Source organism: Protobothrops mucrosquamatus, unplaced genomic scaffold, assembly GCF_001527695.2.
Source record: "Protobothrops mucrosquamatus isolate PMUCROS unplaced genomic scaffold, P.Mucros_1.0 scaffold803, whole genome shotgun sequence".
Classification (NCBI taxonomy): domain Eukaryota; kingdom Metazoa; phylum Chordata; class Lepidosauria; order Squamata; family Viperidae; genus Protobothrops; species Protobothrops mucrosquamatus.
Window position 1 is genome coordinate 685,187 of NW_015387069.1, and position 16,776 is coordinate 701,962.

Below are 16,776 nucleotides of genomic sequence, written 5' to 3' on the forward strand. Positions count from 1 at the left end.
TTTAGTGAATTCAGTTTGTATTTGTTCTTTACCCACAATTCTAGCTTTATGTATTTCAAAAACTATTTTTCCCAAATAAAGAAGCTATTTATCCATAAAATATTGTAACACAAAGTTTGCAACTATGTTGTTCAGTTAGTACCCAAATGCTCAAAATAGAGTCATATTAAGTCCAGGATATATCATACCTTTATAAGAACATTTTCCTCATAAATGGTAAAACAAGCACATTTCTATCTGGATTACCCCTTTCCCCTACTCTTTAGTAATGGTATATCAACTTATATCAAATCATTTTAACAAGGTTTTGGGGACATAGCAAACAAATTTTAAACACTTTATTTTAATAAAAGTTACATACAAAACTGAGATCAACACAGTAATAAAAATTACTTTGCCTTTTTGTTGACGGGAAGAATCTATAGGTGGATTATAATCTACTAATTATGGATTTAAATGCTGATAAAGTGGCAGACTTTCACTAATGTGTGTATCAACAAGTATTGATGTTACCTGATTTTAATTCAGAAAACAAATTACAAAAGGGAACTACAATGTAACAGACATAAGCAATGGCATTCAGATTAATGAGCAAGAATTACTTCTGAATTATTTAGTAGGAGTAATAACTAAATTCACTCTTGTTCATTAACACCATATTTTACAAAAATATTTATTTACACTGTATACAGGGCTATACATTAACTTTTTCTCTCAAACACATTTGCAAGATTAAAAGATGCCATTGCTACCCTATACACAGCGAAGGGAAGCAATTTCATCCAGAAGATACAAGAATGCCAGAACATTTACACGTGGTTTTCCAAATAAAATCAAGAACGTTCAGCTAAAGTAATACAGTTGAATTGTGGCATTATTGGAAGAGAACACCATCTATACTGAAATATAGCTGGATCAACTGTAAAACTGAGTAAGCACTAAATGACTTTTTGCAGTAGGTTTGTTAAATAACTGCATCATAATAAGCCATTACATTTTCAGTGAAAATAACTACTTCCAAGTGTATAATTCATATCTCCCAGTTTTAAAGTGCTAGTCCATCCTTGAAAATTACTGAGAAAAACTTATGGAGATCATAGCTACATTCTTATTAACTTTAACTTCTATAAACACACTTTCCAGGTTGCCAGTGTTAAGCATGTTTTTTTCTGAAAAGATTCTCTGCCTTTTTCCAGACTTACAAAATTTGGTATTTAGAAACACAGCATAAATCAGCCAGTTCCTAATATTTTTTCACTCCACAGAGAAAACTCACTCTCATTCATGAGTTTTTAACTATAACAAAATGTTTTGCATGGTTCTAAGCTATTCCATACTCAATATTAAGATCTCATATGTAGTTAGGGTGGAGGAGTCTCCAAGTTCTTGCACCGGGTTTGGAGTGACTTGAGACATTATGATACATTTTGATACTTTCTAAGTCTAACATGTCTGAATCCATCTATCTTTAACTAGCTAAAGCAATGGATATAGAATCATACAGCACTAATGAAAGGATGTGAGATTTGGGACCAATTCCTCATCTTGAGGAAAGTCATTGTTAAGCATGAAATCTGTCTAGTTATCTTTACCAAGATTGTAGGTCTAGGTTTCTGCTCTTTCAGATGAAAAACACTTCCTATCAGCACATTCCAGTCTATATTCAATCAGAGTAAAATCCCAATAAATATCTCAATTGAATTATTTCTGAACAAATAAAGAACACCTAATAATGCTCTTGTAGGAAGGTAATACGACTGTTAGATATCAAAAAGAGCAAAAATATGGGATAATTATTTTATTACATCCTTGTTTGCTTGGTAGTATTTTCAGTATGTGGCTGAATAAAGACACTATATCAGACTGAAGGCTTCAAAATATTGCAAAGGGCATTTCTTCAACATTCAAAGTTGTGCATATCTATACAAAATTTTAGAACAATAACGGGGTCATCTGAATATTTGTAATAATTAAGGCTTGTACCAGCAAAAGCCAAGTGATGGCAACACCATTTTCATTACGCACCAATTGTTTACTGTTAGAAAAATATAACAATAAAAAGATAAATGTAAAGCCCTGCAAATATGACAATTTCCCCCTTAATTACTGGGGCATCAAATGTCTAACATTATACTTCGATGTATCTTGGTACTGTGTCATAGGTTTGTCTGCAATTCCACAGGTCCCAACTCCAACCTTCCCTGTAACACTCTCAGGAGAAGCAAAAATACTCCGCTTTACCTGTGGAACAAATTAAAAAAACAATTTTAATTACTTTGAAAATGCAACAAATAATAATTTACTATATCAATAATGCAGTTTATCAGCGATTAAACATTCTGAATCATATAAATTTTATCTATTTGGCTTATTTCTATACAAAGAGATTGATTAAATTATACTTCACTGGGCCATACAAAACTGAACAATCTGAGATACACAAAACATCATTAAGATTTACAACAGCAGCATAAAAGCTTGTTGTACAAACTAGCTTGTGCAAAACATTTCAAATTCAAAATGTTCTGAGAACAGATTGCTTTATTTTGGAAATACTCTGTACTCAAATAACAAGGTTCAAATTCAAACTATAGAGCTATTCTGAGTACCAAATGACTCTGGGATGATCAATATACCTATTTTAGTCTAGAACTACTAGAATTCAAAATATTGCCCTAAAGCTTTATACCGTGCATGCTTAACTTTTCTATTAGTTTATCTTGTAAAATTGCAAACTGTTAAAAAGGTGAAAAATACTATTATGAAATCCCTCATATTTTTTCTGGAAAGATTTTCAGGAAATGGTTTGCCATTCCTTTCTTATAAGGATGAGACAGAATGGCTGGCCCAAAGTCATCTAGTTGGCCCTTTGTGCCTGAGCACTAGGAGTCACGGTCTCCTGGTTTCCAGCCTAGTGGCTTAACCATCCCAGCAAACTAGTTGTCATATCTCAATAGCTCCAATACACTAATATGCATGTCATACGCACCTGGCCTTTTTTATTTTTTGAATATGCTCTATTGTTGAACTGCTGCCATTTGACTTTCTGATCTTCTCGTTCCTGCTCTAGTTCTTTGATACGCTGGGCCTTTTTCAAAGCTTTCTTCTTTTTATATTCTCGCTGTTGAGCAATCATTTCTTTTCTAGAAAGTAAAATGTCACTGAAGGTTACTTGTGTAGTTCATAACCTAGTTACCTAGACTAATTTGTTATAAATTCACTTTTATTCTCAGAACATGTAGACAAAAAGCAAGGATACACTGATTAAGAGAGTCTCACCTTGTACTAGGTGAATGTAAAGATAAACTCTCAGTACAATGGGCTTCAGCTGTCCTCGCCTATTTCATTCTCCAGCTGCTGAGTGCTGTCATTCCTTCTGTAAAGCAATCTGTGCACTGCAAGTTTCAATAAAGCACAGCAATCCCACTTTCATACACTACGAACAAAGCTCTTTTAGAAGTCAGCTGAAACTAGCTAGCTTGCTTCTTGCGAACGGAACTCTAGAATTAACTCAAAAGTTGTTCCAAGATAAAAGTTTTCACAAATTTTGTATAGAAAATACTTAATGTTGATCGAGCATTACAGAATTAATTTTATTCATCAAATTCATATTAAAAAAATTCAGTCATAGAGCAAACACAAGTATTACAGATAACAGTTTAATATGTTATACTTCAACCTTTCCAAACCTGGAATAAATTCCATTATCCTCAGGCAGAATCAGATTACGGAAGGCTGACTTAAAACAGTCAACATAATCCCGTGGTGCTGCATAGTCACAGTACCAGTTCAGCACTAGGATTAATGAAGTCATTTTCAATAGACCAATGGACTTTCAGTTAGGTAGCAAATTTCATATCTTAAATATGTAGTAGGAAATCAGCAACTGAGGAACTGGACTCCAAATTTCAGATGTCTTTATTGCTACAAAATACCTTTAAGTATTTTGGTATAAACAATGAGGTAGGTATAGATTTTGTCATAAATACAATGAAAACCTATAGAATGGCAGCCAAAAACCTCAGAAGGAATGAGACTGTCTGCTTTTGTCCTAAAACCAAAGTCCATTTTTTTTCGTCAGATCTATGGTAATTACTAGACATGTGAAATGAATACAATAAGTAACTCAAGGCTGAATGGACATTCATAAAAGACCCTGCTTAACTCAGACCAAAGCAGAAGATGCCTGTTTGGATTTAGCAAAGATTTAATGCAAAATGTATACCATTCCCTGATTAACAGAAAAAAAATTACGAATGGCTGAAACTTCTTTACATCTCTACAGAATGGCATGTGATTTGTTCAGTTACATATATTCACTGAAAAAATGAAAACTAACAAATTTTAGAGAAACAGGTAGAAAAGTTATTATAAGTAGGTTCCTTAAATTCTGATTTATTTTATTTTAGAAAAATGATTATAATAATAGCAGCTATATGATTAAATTTTGTCAACTTCTATTTATGTTAGGGTATTTGATAAAAAAGAAATCTTTACCAAAGGAAGGCAGTGGCAGTAATGGTGGTGACAATAAGGCTTTTTTCTTCCCAATTCATAACCATATTCTTGACAAAGCCAATGGATTCCTATCATTTCCACTTCACTCTCTCTCTTTCCCTTCCTTATATATTACAAAGACATGGAACCAATACAGCCCTTTTTGCAGTTCTACGAACAAATAATTCACAAACTTCCCCTTTCACGTGAAGGCGATCCATGGGGATTCTTCTTTGCCTAATGCAGTCATAAATTCAGCCCAAATTATCCTGCTTAATTATTCAAGACTCAGCAGAGTCTTCTACATATATAGCCTGAGCACCTACATTGGTTTGGATTTTTTTTTAAAAAAAAAATGTGTCTTCAACAGAACATTCTTATCTATATGTAATCTCTGAATGAGAAAACCCATCAACAATTTTTCAATTACAGAACTTTTTTTAGATTGATACCACACATTAAACAATAGAAACAATTTCCACCACTTACTTGGACATAGGCTTGTTGCCATTATCTTCCTTTGTTTTTCTTCCCTCTTCCACAGGCTTCAAATTGAGTAGAGGCGTGACTTCAGCATTACCATATCCTGCGAACGTGACTGCAGCTGTACCATTCTCTTCATCTATCTCTTCAATTTCAGCTTCATAACACCTGTAAAGATATCATGGCTGTAAGCATGTGAGTAAAGGTTTAAGACTCAACCCTGCAAAACTTAAACATGCAATGATTACATTTCAATATATTTCTGCTTAACAGTGGGTTGGAATTGACAATGAAATTCTGAGACTATTTTATGGCATTCATTTACATTTACTTTCTCAGCATGAGTAACTCATGTTGATCTATAGCCACTTACTTAAAAGTAAACTCTATTGAATTAAATAAGATTTACTTCTGAGCAGATATGTATATGATTGCACTGTTAAACTCTAAATTAACAACTACCCCAATGACATAGCTTCTTAAAAATAAACACAGAATGACCAATATTCAAAGAGCATATTTAAGAAAATATGAAAAATATTGTAATCTATTAAAGTGGCAATAATTTAGATTACAAAGGTGATTATCCAGTTTTTTCAGTCACATCAGCTAAGACTCAAAATAATCTAATATAATCATAAATTAAAATATGTATATATTCTATGAATGCACAATTCACACTCTGAACTACATACTGATTCCCTAATTTATTTGTATCCTATATTATTTGATAAATAACTCAAGGTGGCAAATATTCCTTCCTCTTCACAATAGCTCTGTGATGTGAATTGAACTGAGTTAGTGACTGGCCCAAAATCACCCGGACAGTTATCATGCCTTAGACAGCCTCCTGGGTTTCTAGTCTGGTGCCTTAACCACTAGATTAAACTGGCTGCAATACCAATTTTGCTGCTCTCAAGAGTACATGAAGATTGTACAGTTTAATTGGTTTTAGTTAAGGTAGCAGAAATTCTCCTGGCCAAAATGGACTCTTTAGCTTCCAAAAATTCAGGTACTCACTTCAGCCCCAGAAAAATCTTGGTTGCTCCCAAGTCATTCTCCTATTTTGAATTCCACAAAGCTAAAGGCACCAATTTTTCTCTACTATTCCACTAAGGTCTAAACAATGTGGTTCAACACACTACAGTGACACTTGACATTCCACTCTCTGCAGCTTTTGGAAACTGCAAATGCTGTCTATGCTTCAGTGGCCATAAGGAAACTCAACAGTGAAACTGTGTTTAGCATCAAGTATCTAAGTAACAAAAATGGAAACCAACATATAATAGAATTTTTATTGAAAGAAAAAAATGGCTTTGGATAGCAAGATGGGTAGCATATATATTTAATAAATAAAATGAATAAAACAACAATTTCCTTCAGATGGAATATTTCCATATGCTACTAAAAAGGCAGCTCATTAACCTTAGTGTTAAGCTCAGGAATCAAAGCTTGTTTATTGCTACTCCTTCCTAAGGTGAGTCTATTATCGTAAAAAGAATACTCTCCAGCTGCAGTATTCCCTTCCCTAATTATTTTGGAGGAAAGAAATACTGCTGTCAGAGATTGGGTTTGACGCTTTCAAGTATGTCTGCTCCCTACAATATAAGTAACCCTCAACTTATGACCACAAATTGAGACCAGAATTTTCCTTGTTAAGCAAGGCAATTGTTAAATGAGTCACACCCAATTTTAAAACTTTTTGACACAGTTAAGCAAATCGCTGTAGTTTTTAAGTGAATCATGTGATTGTTAAGCATGTTAAGCAAATTGGACTTCCGCCACTCACGTTGTTTGTTAGAGGAAAGGGTGCAGGTGGGGGAATCACAGGATCCCGAGATGCTGCAACTCTTGCATGATTCTGGGTTACTGCAAGTGTGATATGTTGGCTGCCATGCACCCAAAGTTTGATTGTGTCTCTACTGGGATGCTACATCAGTTGTAAGCATGAGAATGGATTATAAATCACTGTTTTCAGTGCCATTGTAATTTTGAGTGGTCATAAATGAGTGATTGTAAGTCTAGGACTACCTGTATCAGTTTTGGGAATCGCAGAAGGACTGAGCCCTTATTAATGGCTCCAAAGCAACACCAGCAGAAGACATGTACCTACTTTTCCACCAAGTAACAGTCTTCTATATGAACGTAACAGTAACCAAAGTAATCTGCCATTTCTGAGTCCAATTCTATCACTTTTTAAAAATATGTTTGTTATAAAGAAAGAAAGATTGTGTGACAGATTCTTCTTTTGCTTCTTCCCTTCTGATATGCATTACTCTTTTGTCAGGGCTCCATTTTTTTCTCCAAATAATATTCTTAGCATTTTCCTTTCAATTACTGAGGAAAAGCATTATCATTCCATTTTGATTATTGTATTCCAAATTTTAAAAGTTTATTAGGGATCATACTAATAGAGACTATAGACTAAGCAAAATTGGAATTTACCAATACTATATATTCCCAAACAATGTATTTGTTTAAGATATATATTTATACCTGCACTCCCTTTAACTAGCCACCCTCATCTTGGTACTCTCCATGCTTTGGTGATTATGCTAGTTGGCTGATGACAAAATATAATTTAAAAGATACCAGGACTGACTACCGTAGGTTACAATTTTTTTTGCCAAGGTGGTATTTACCATGATGGCGATGGAGAGAATATAAACCAAAGGGAAATATCTTACCATGAAATTGTATTAATTCATGTAACTGTACAGAAGTTTGTTTTCTACACTTACTGTCCATCTTCACTCCATATTGCCATACATCTGTCTCCAACTTTCCAAGTGTGACTGGGGAGGGTAGACGCAGAACTATCAGAATTTGCAAGAGTTTCTGAAGGTTGTGTTGAAAGGAGGTCTTTAGTTAATTCTATAACTTCCTGGTGGGAGGGGAAAAAAGGAAGACTTTAAACATTCTCTCTCCCCATCCCCACAACTTTTGAAAAGTATTTACCAACTGCAGCATATACAGTAACAGACGGAAAAGCACATGAAAACTTTATTTATAGTACAATATTTCAAAGTCAATCCCTAAAAGGTGCTCCAAAGTCAATGAGATGGCAAATCTAGCACTTCTCTGCAGCCTTAAAGTAGCTGCATCTCTTCACTAGGGAAGTATGGTCGACCTGACAACTGCTGTGTGACTCCCTTAACAACTATCTTTCCTAATCCTAGGAAAAGACTTGCTTATTTTAATGAAATGCACTCATTTCTCTGCAGACTTTTAAGTAACTATAGAATTTAATCTGAAATATCACACAGACTAGCCTTTTCTGAATATCTATTTTCTTGGTAAATATTACACTATATTCATATCATATGTGAACAATTACATATAATATCTCATTCTGTATTCATATCATTATACTTCAGCTAATATAATAGATGCAGAAAGAATTACTGTGGCAGAAAAATATTCTGGGTTGATTTTTTACATTTTTTATTAAAAATAATTACTGGCACAAAACATGTACGTATTCTAGGAAACCGCAAAGTACAGTTTTAATATATGCAAAGAATACATCAATAAAATAGGTAAAAGAACTGGAATTTCTGGATTTTGTGCTAAAGCAGGGATAACCAAACTTTTAAATGCAACATTTTGAAAACATTTGTAAATTTTCAAATGAACACAATCTCTACAAGATGAATTATGATACCAACCATGTTATCCAGAGTATTTTGGACTGTATAACTCTGTATAAATCAACTTTTAGTAAACTACAAGGCTAAAAAATGAAAACTTCAAAACATAGGAGTTGCCTAAATTAGTACATCACTATTACGTTAAATATATGTAAGGGTTTATAATTCCCATAACAAAAGTTTTAAAACATAGTTTAAATAGAACATCTGTAAAAATCTATTGTACCTGCATTTTTATCAGATTATCATAATCTACTGAAGATACATAACATAACCTTTCTACAACTAGTGGAGTCCAGCTGTGTTGGGGCTACCTATCTACACCAGTGTTTCTTAAAGTATGGGTTGCAATGCAGAGGCTGTGAATAGCCTACTGCAGTTGGGGTTTTTTTTGTTTTGTTTTTTTAAAAGAAGGAATGACCAGCCTGAAAACCCAAGGTTTCTGTGCAAAACTCGGATCTATAACAGGAGTGGGGGAGGTATTTACAAGAATCAATCTAAAGGGAAATGTTAAGGTTGGACTTATCTCACTGTCACTGGGTTGGGAGAGACTATACAAAGAAATGTATAACTTGCCAGGTTTCTGAATATTGAAACATTAATAAAAGCACTGTAACAGAACTGATTTAAGGCAATAAAAACTCTTTCCTCTGTTCCCCAATTTTTGAGAGTTAGATTGTCTGCCTTCAAAAGGAAACCCAACTTTTACCAATTATGAAAAAAAACAAGTCATATTTCTCATCAAAAATAAGGTTTTAAATTTTATTGGGTCCTTCTGCTTATTTCCAATGCAATGGTTTCACTTGAAATTGTTTTATTTGATGTATGGGTTAAACTGTAATGATTAAAAGTGGCATATTTTGCCAAGCCTTAACTCCAATGAAATTATTAGTTTTATTTCAGCAGGGTCATAGAGATTTTAGAGAGTGAAGAATATCACAAGATTTGTGTACCTTTTTCCTAGAAGATAACAATTTGGGGAAGGCTATAGTGCATGAAAAAAGGTCAAATAGCTATTTCTTGAAATATTGACCAAATCTTACCCAATGAAAAAAATAGATTGTGATGCAAAAATGGATACAAGCAGAAAAAATATACACTTCAGAGAAAAATATCTAAATAATTTTGTCTTCACTATTAGTCATCTTTTAAAAATTTTACTCTATTATGACTCTCACCCTGCTGTGTTTTTATGCACGCTGAAGTTGAGCTTTAATTAATTCAAATGTTAGTCACACCTTTGAATTACAAGCTATAAAGCATTTTTTTTAAAAAAAATGTAAAAAACTCACAAAACTTATGTGGTTTCAGAATCTTACCATTTGAATATATTTCCCTCAGTGAACATGTCACACATTAAACAGTCCCTGCTTAACTGATTCCTATAGGATAGTATAACTGAGGATATTTTAACACTCAAGATATTGTGGAAAATGACTCGTTAAAAATAGATCAGAAAGATGGCAAAATGTATTTTCAATATGCTCTTACTTTAGAATGATACCTTATATAATGTATATATACTAAACCAAACTTCAGAATATTTTTATTTATAACCATACTTATGCAACTATAGACTGATGCCTTTAAGCAGATGATAGCCCTAATTCTTCTGAAGCTAATTTAATCCTCAGGAAAAAACTTATTAATATTTACATAATGATTAATTTACTACTTTATACTTAATTAAACCTTAATCTTATTTTGCAGCACATTCTGATTAAGATATTACTAAAATGAACATAAGAACATAAGCAGTTCCTGTTAGTTTGGACCACTGGACCATCTAGTCCAGCAGTTTGTTCTCATAGTGGCTAACCAACTTCACAAAGACGTCCATTAGTCTCCTAGCAGATGGTCTTCAGAAGCAGTCAAACACAATTCTGCAGAACTCTTCACTATATAGGAAACATTCAATTAGCAAATTTATTTCTTCTCAGTTCTCACCTGCAAATCTTTCTTGAGTTTTAATAAATCTTCATTATCTCCATTTCCTGTCAAAGCAGCTTCAACTTGCTGTAACTGAGCTTTATAACTAGCTAATTGTTTTGCCAAGTCTTCTGACATCTACAAAAAGAAAAAGAAGCTATAATATAAATCAAATTAATTGTACGTACAATTTAATGGCCAGATTATTCATTTATTAAGAATTTTATTTCAAGCCTCTTGTTCTTCTGTATTTCAGATTATAAGATAAAATGAAATGTAGATTATCAGGCTGAATACTATAAATCTTCATAGATAGCAAGATGCAAACATGACCCAAGTAATCCTGAAAGAGTAATTTAAATTAATATTATTGTATGGTTATTTATACATTATCTCAGTATGTTGATATCTGAACTACAACTGGACATGATTAAAACATTTTTTTTCTTTTTGGTCTTAAATATACATTTATTTTAGTCTAATCTCAATCTCCATTTTCAAAAATAATCTTTGAAAAGACTGTTAATACTTTTCTAGTCATAAAAATAAGCTTAACATTTTGGGCATATTCTTTGTATTACTTCATCAAGCTATATTAAAAGCAAACCAAACAACTGTAGACATTTTAAGCAACAATATAAAATATCCGTAAAGTTAAGAGGCAACAACAGAAACTGGACAACCAATTAAAGCAATAAAATATAATTGTCTTGAGTAGCTTCTTAAAGTTCAAGAAGACCTATACCTAGTGGATCTTACACTGTACTTTCAAAAATATGTTTCATGTAGACCAACAGAGAAAGTATAAAAAAATATGATCACAAAGAGGAGAAATGAAAACTGCCACACTAAAATTATTTTGAAAAACTACCCAGCAGTCGTATTATCTCACAGCTGAAGTTTATAAAGGCAGTCCCATATAAATTGCATTAATAAAAATATAAGGCCTCTTTACAATCTTTACTATCAATGTTTTGGTTTATGATTTGTTAATGTTATATCAAATTTTAAAAAGGTGCAGATTGTCATTGTTAATATATGACTTGCCCATCTTTCATTTAAACCAAATCAATATAGGCCAATATTAAAAATCCCAATAGAAATAAAATAGTTCTATTAGCACTATATTGATGCTCAAAAGTTTGATATACAAACTTTTCTTTAAAAAATTAAATAACATTTAATAGAAAAAATATAGGTAAAGCAGACATTTGTTTCAGAAGGTATTATAAAAATCCATCTGTAGATTAATTAGACTCAAGTTTCATATAAGGAGTTAGATTTGACAATTTAGTATGCTACAAGAGATTAATAACTCTTTTAATTCTGGTAATAACCACAAAAACAAAACTTAGAATTATCTTTCTGCTACCAATTTGTAGGTCTGTAAAAAGCCTTTTACATACACAAAACATATCCTGCCTAGAAATCAAAACAGTGCTGCTTGGTAGACTACTATTTTTATTATTAATAGAAACTTGCACAAAGGGGAACAATGAAGTACAATATTGAGCAGGATGTACTTTTAATAACACAGGTTACAACATAATATTCTCCAAATGTTTTAAACTACGCTTATCATAATTCCCCAGAAACATGGCCAAAGGTTAAGTGCTATTAAAGATTTACATAGAAATAAAAATAAATAATTTGAAGTAATGGTAAGAAAACAAAAAAATGTGTGAAAAGTAGGTTAAGTAAAGAAAAAAGGAAATATATATAAATAAGTAACTTCCAATATTCTTTGCAGCAGTTATTAACAAATTTTATTTTTCCTACCTCTATAAGGTTACATCGTACTTCCTTTTTTTCCATATACAACCCTTTGAAATCAGGAAATCACCATTTTGAACAAAAAGTCCAAAAGCACTTATTGTCTCACCTCTGATCAAACAGATCAATTTTGCCATTTCTGTTAATTCCATTATCTTGACAATCCATTTCTCCACTCTAGGTATTTCAGTATTTTTCCAACTTTGAGCATAATCTTGCTGCAGTTACCAGGTAAAAAAAAAGTTTCCCATAAGTCTTTTCTAATTGGCTATCCATAAAGTTCTGGTTTCATTTGAATGTTAATCTTTAACATTCCTTGCATGATTATTTGTATTTGTATCCAATATTTTTGCTGTTTCACAACTCCATTGTACATAGTAAAATGACATGTTTTTGTTAGTTGAAAATACCTTTATCACAGTGGTTCTCAACCTGTGGGTCGGGACCCCATTTGGGGTCGATCGACCATTTCACGGGGGTCACCAAGAAAGGCTGTCCGCCATTTTTTTTGTCCGCCATTTTTTTTGTCCGCTATTTTTTTTCCCCTTTTCCGGCGGGTGCCTTACCTCCCTTGGGCTGGGCCAGCTGGTGGTCGGCCTGCTCCGTCTCTGCCGCTTGCCAGCTACGCCTCGGCCGGCACAGGGGGCAGAACCACGCATGCGTGGCGCTCCTGGGCAGGGAAAGTCCTCGACTTACGACCGGTTGGGTAGTCCTCGACTTACGACCGGTTTAGTCCTCGACTTACGACCGGTTTAGTCCTCGACTTACGACCGGTTTAGTCCTTGACTTACGACCGGTTGGGGTCGCGGCATTAAAAAGGTTGAGAACCACTGCTTTATCATAATGACAGGTGTTACAGCACTTATAATTCAAAACCTTTGGAGAAATAAAGCTACCTATCCCAAGTTTAGATAGACACTGGATTGTTTGCTTTCGTTATTAAAAATAGTGAATAGTAATTTGTCAAAGATAAAGTAAGATATCCTAAATGTACAATACTGGAGCTTTTTATTTCCCCACTCTTCCCATGTTAAATTTCTAGCAAGTACTTCAGAAGGAGGAAACTCTTGCATTTTGTGCAATCCACAGAAACCTTACTTCCCAAGCCTAGATGTGGGGAACCTTTGCCTTCTTGATATTGCTGACAAGATAAAAAAGCTGGCATTCCTTCTCTAGGAATGTTTCATTTTCAAGAAAATCTTCTACTAGCATGTAGGTAATAGATGGGATTGAGACACCTGTTTTGAAAAATACTGCCCACTTTGAAGACAATAAAACCCAGTAGCAATTCAAATTCATCAATCTTTTATAAGCAATCCTTTCTTGCAACCCGGAAGCACCTTCTGACACGAATGCAGTAGTAGTCCTTATGTTAATGACAAACAAGGATCAAATACAGAAATAATTAGAAATAAAAAAACAATAAAAACCAAGCTGAAATATTATTTACTGATAAAGAGAGAGCACAGTTAATCGTTATCAGCATCTAAAGTGCTATTACACAAAGTGTAATAGTAATCGTTTAAAAGGATTCATCTGTAGGGAAAAAACAACAACTATACAATTCTTATTTACATGAATTTGGCCTGATAGCGAGCCTACCTGTTATTTTCTGAAACACATCAACCTGCCATTTATCTGCTAGATTACTGCTACTCTTTTCTGGGAAGAGGGCAAAAAAATAATGCACCAGTTCTAAACTTGAATCTTATTCCATAGAAAACAAACGTGACACCCCCACCCCTTGTGTATTAAAGGCCCTTCATTATTTCTCTAGTACAGCCAGTTACACATTTCTGTAACAAAGCAGAAAACCCGGAGCTGTGATAACAAAGACTTCACCGAGAACAGAGTGTAAGAAAGAAGAAAAACAAGCGCAAGGGGGAAAACCAAAAGCATCTTTCGGAGAATTAAGGAAGCCGCGGAGGAACTGCTAATATGGGGGAAGGGATTAAGGCAGTGTTTCTCAACCTTGACAATTTTAAGGCATGTGGACTTCAACTCCCAGAATTCCACAGCCAGCATTGCTGGCTGTGGAATTCTGGGAGTTGAAGTCCACATGCCTTAATATTGTCAAGGTTGAGAAACACTGGATTAAGGACAGAGAAAAGACATCTATTTTCCATCAACCTAAAAACCAAGCCAGGGCCCGAAGCTTCTGACCCTGGATATTATTACTCCTGAGCTAAACTGAGGGCTAGCCGTCACGGAACGGAGACCAACGGGTGGGCCTAGGCAGAAGAGAGAATGCGCCAAGCCCCGAAGGGGGAGAAAAGGAGAAGGGAAGGCCTGCAAACTGGGGAAGAACAAAGACGGCTCCCGCTCTGAGAGAGAAGAGCCGGAGCCAGTCCTCTCCTCACCCCGCTCCCTTTGCGCCAAAACTGGCGAAGCCGAGCGAGAAAAAGGCAGGCCTCTCACCTTGGTTTCGCACGCAGAGGGCTTCGCTCACTCCCGGCAGGCCTCACGAAAAGTGCGCGCGCTGTCTTCCTGCGGCTCCTAGCGACCCCGCACACAAACCGGAGGACGGAAGCGAACGCTCGCGAGAGCAGCGGGCGAAGAAACCGGCGTTCAACGGAGCCTGAGTCACCTGACTCGGCGGAAGTGCAAAGGGGCTCCCCTTCCGCCCCGTCACAATGCATTTCCGGGATTCAGTCGCCATTTGTTGAATCCTTCGGGTGCGGGTGGCGAACGCACAAAGAAACAACTAGCGCAGGGGTAGGCAACCTTGGCTCTTTTATGACTCGTGGACTTCAACTCCCAGAAGGCTCAAGAATTCTGGGAGTTGAAGTCCACCAGTCATAAAAGAGCCAAGGTTGCCTACTCCTGATTACTAGCGCGATATGCAAAATAAAAGCACACCGGCATCCATTCTTTGCAGTATTTTTAGATACATTCTAAAAATTGATAAAAAGAAATAGAAAAGTAATGGGAGGCAAAGGGAGACAGGATCGATACATTATTTATTTCTGTTGGTATGTCGCATTTGCGTCCAGTCGGAATATAAATTTAATAAATTATTATCTCGCGTTGATGTGCTGCAAGCTTTGGTGGTTGAATTAAATTGCTGCGAAATTTAATATTGTCAAAGATCAGTCTACCGTTGAAAAAAAACAAAGGGTATTTTAATGTTATTCCTCTAAATGTATTGCATTGATTTGAAATACAGGAGGATTAATCAATACATGAAACAAGAAAAATAGCTTGTAGTGGATTGGATGAGCTTCGAGGGTGGATTGTCGTGGGACACCAGCTTCTTGCAGTGTTTCTCAACCTTGACAATTTTAAGGCATGTGGACTTCAACTCCCAGAATTCCAGCCAGCAATGCTGGCTGTGGAATTCTGGGAGTTGAAGTCCACATGCCTTAAAATTGTCAAGGTTGAGAAACACTGCAGTAGAGCTACCATCCATCTTCCACAGGATGCCTCCTCTGGAATCCTCTCCTAACCCAACTGTGTGACAGAAGTAGGCTCTCACACTATGTACTGCTTTTATTGTAATAAAAAGTCAAAGCTGAAAGGGAAATACCTATTATAGTATTATTTCCTGGTCATTTGATACGGAGGCAGATGACTGAGGAAATCAACTTTCTTCTCTGGAGATACACATAATCAAACTTAATTTTAAATAAAGGAAGTTAAAAGTATAAAAATAAATGCTTAACTTGAACTATTGAAGTGAAAATATTCAGTGCTGATGAATAGGAATTATGGAGCTGTTTAAGGTGAATAGCAGTTTTATTAAAGAAGAAAAATGCAACAAGACAAAGTAATACTCAAAGTAAATTATAGGTCTTGTCTATTCTAGGTAGAATTTCTCCATTTCCATCTGTAAAGAGATAAGAATTTCTCATTATTACTCTCACCATCATCACAAGAAATTAACAAGAACATATGCCGACATTCACATTAAAAATTCAGTTTCCTAACTTTCCTAATTCTCTTTCTCAGGATGATGTCGGTTTTGAAATCTGCTTGAGAGGATGTATATTGGGAATGTCACAGTTTTGCCAAATGGCAAGGAAATTACATTTCCAGAACAGATTCAGAGTGTCTCTAAAATTAACAGGACATAAAAGAATTGAAGTGAGAAACCCTGATCTTACAGAACCATGAATAGAATGTATGCAGAGAAATGAAGATATATATTTAATTACAAGAAAATGAATAAATGGTATCCTTGAATTGAGGTTATTACACATATATGAGGGAGATAAAGCTAAGCTAGTTAATAAAGAATTTATACATTACTCTTAGCCACCAAAGCTTTAATAAGACCATAATGAAACTTTTAGGCAATTTAACAATTGAAAAATAGCATTCAAAGGTATGGTCTAAAGCTATGATTGAAAAAATAATAGGTAGAATTTGAAATATAAGAAAAAATCCTAAATGCTGTAAAAATGTTGAAAAATTGTAAAACTATAGGAAAAAAATGTTAAAATAT

General features: G+C 34.6%; 1 protein-coding gene across 2 annotated transcripts; it reads right to left on the reverse strand.

The window, feature by feature from the left end:
* Window positions 1–2,015: 2,015 nt before the first annotated feature.
* Window positions 2,016–14,875, reverse strand: SMNDC1 (survival motor neuron domain containing 1). 2 transcript variants are annotated; one of them, XM_015818837.1, is made up of 7 exons: window positions 14,751–14,875; window positions 12,442–12,550; window positions 10,578–10,697; window positions 7,722–7,864; window positions 4,987–5,148; window positions 2,990–3,143; window positions 2,016–2,241 (listed from the first exon to the last, which is right to left on the reverse strand). In XM_015818837.1, the coding sequence occupies exons 3-7, from the start codon at window positions 10,695–10,697 to the stop codon at window positions 2,104–2,106; spliced, it is 717 nt and encodes a 238-aa protein (XP_015674323.1). In that variant the 5' UTR covers window positions 12,442–12,550; window positions 14,751–14,875; the 3' UTR covers window positions 2,016–2,103. The 2 variants fall into 2 exon arrangements, with proteins under 2 accessions (XP_015674323.1, XP_015674322.1); XM_015818836.1 differs by lacking the exon at window positions 12,442–12,550.
* Window positions 14,876–16,776: the final 1,901 nt, after the last annotated feature.

What these genes read in the sequence shown, in the direction of transcription:
- SMNDC1 (XM_015818836.1), bottom strand. Translation starts at nt 10,697, where the DNA reads ATGTCAGAAGACTTGGCAAAACAATTAGCTAGTTATAAAGCTCAGTTA. An exon ending in GGCAACAAGCCTATGTCCAA is followed by an intron (nt 3,144 to 4,986) that starts GTAAGTGGTGGA and finishes TTTACTTTCTAG; the next exon opens with AAAAGAAATGATTGCTCAAC. An exon ending in CAAAAAATAAAAAAGGCCAG is followed by an intron (nt 2,242 to 2,989) that starts GTGCGTATGACA and finishes TTTGTTCCACAG; the next exon opens with GTAAAGCGGAGTATTTTTGC.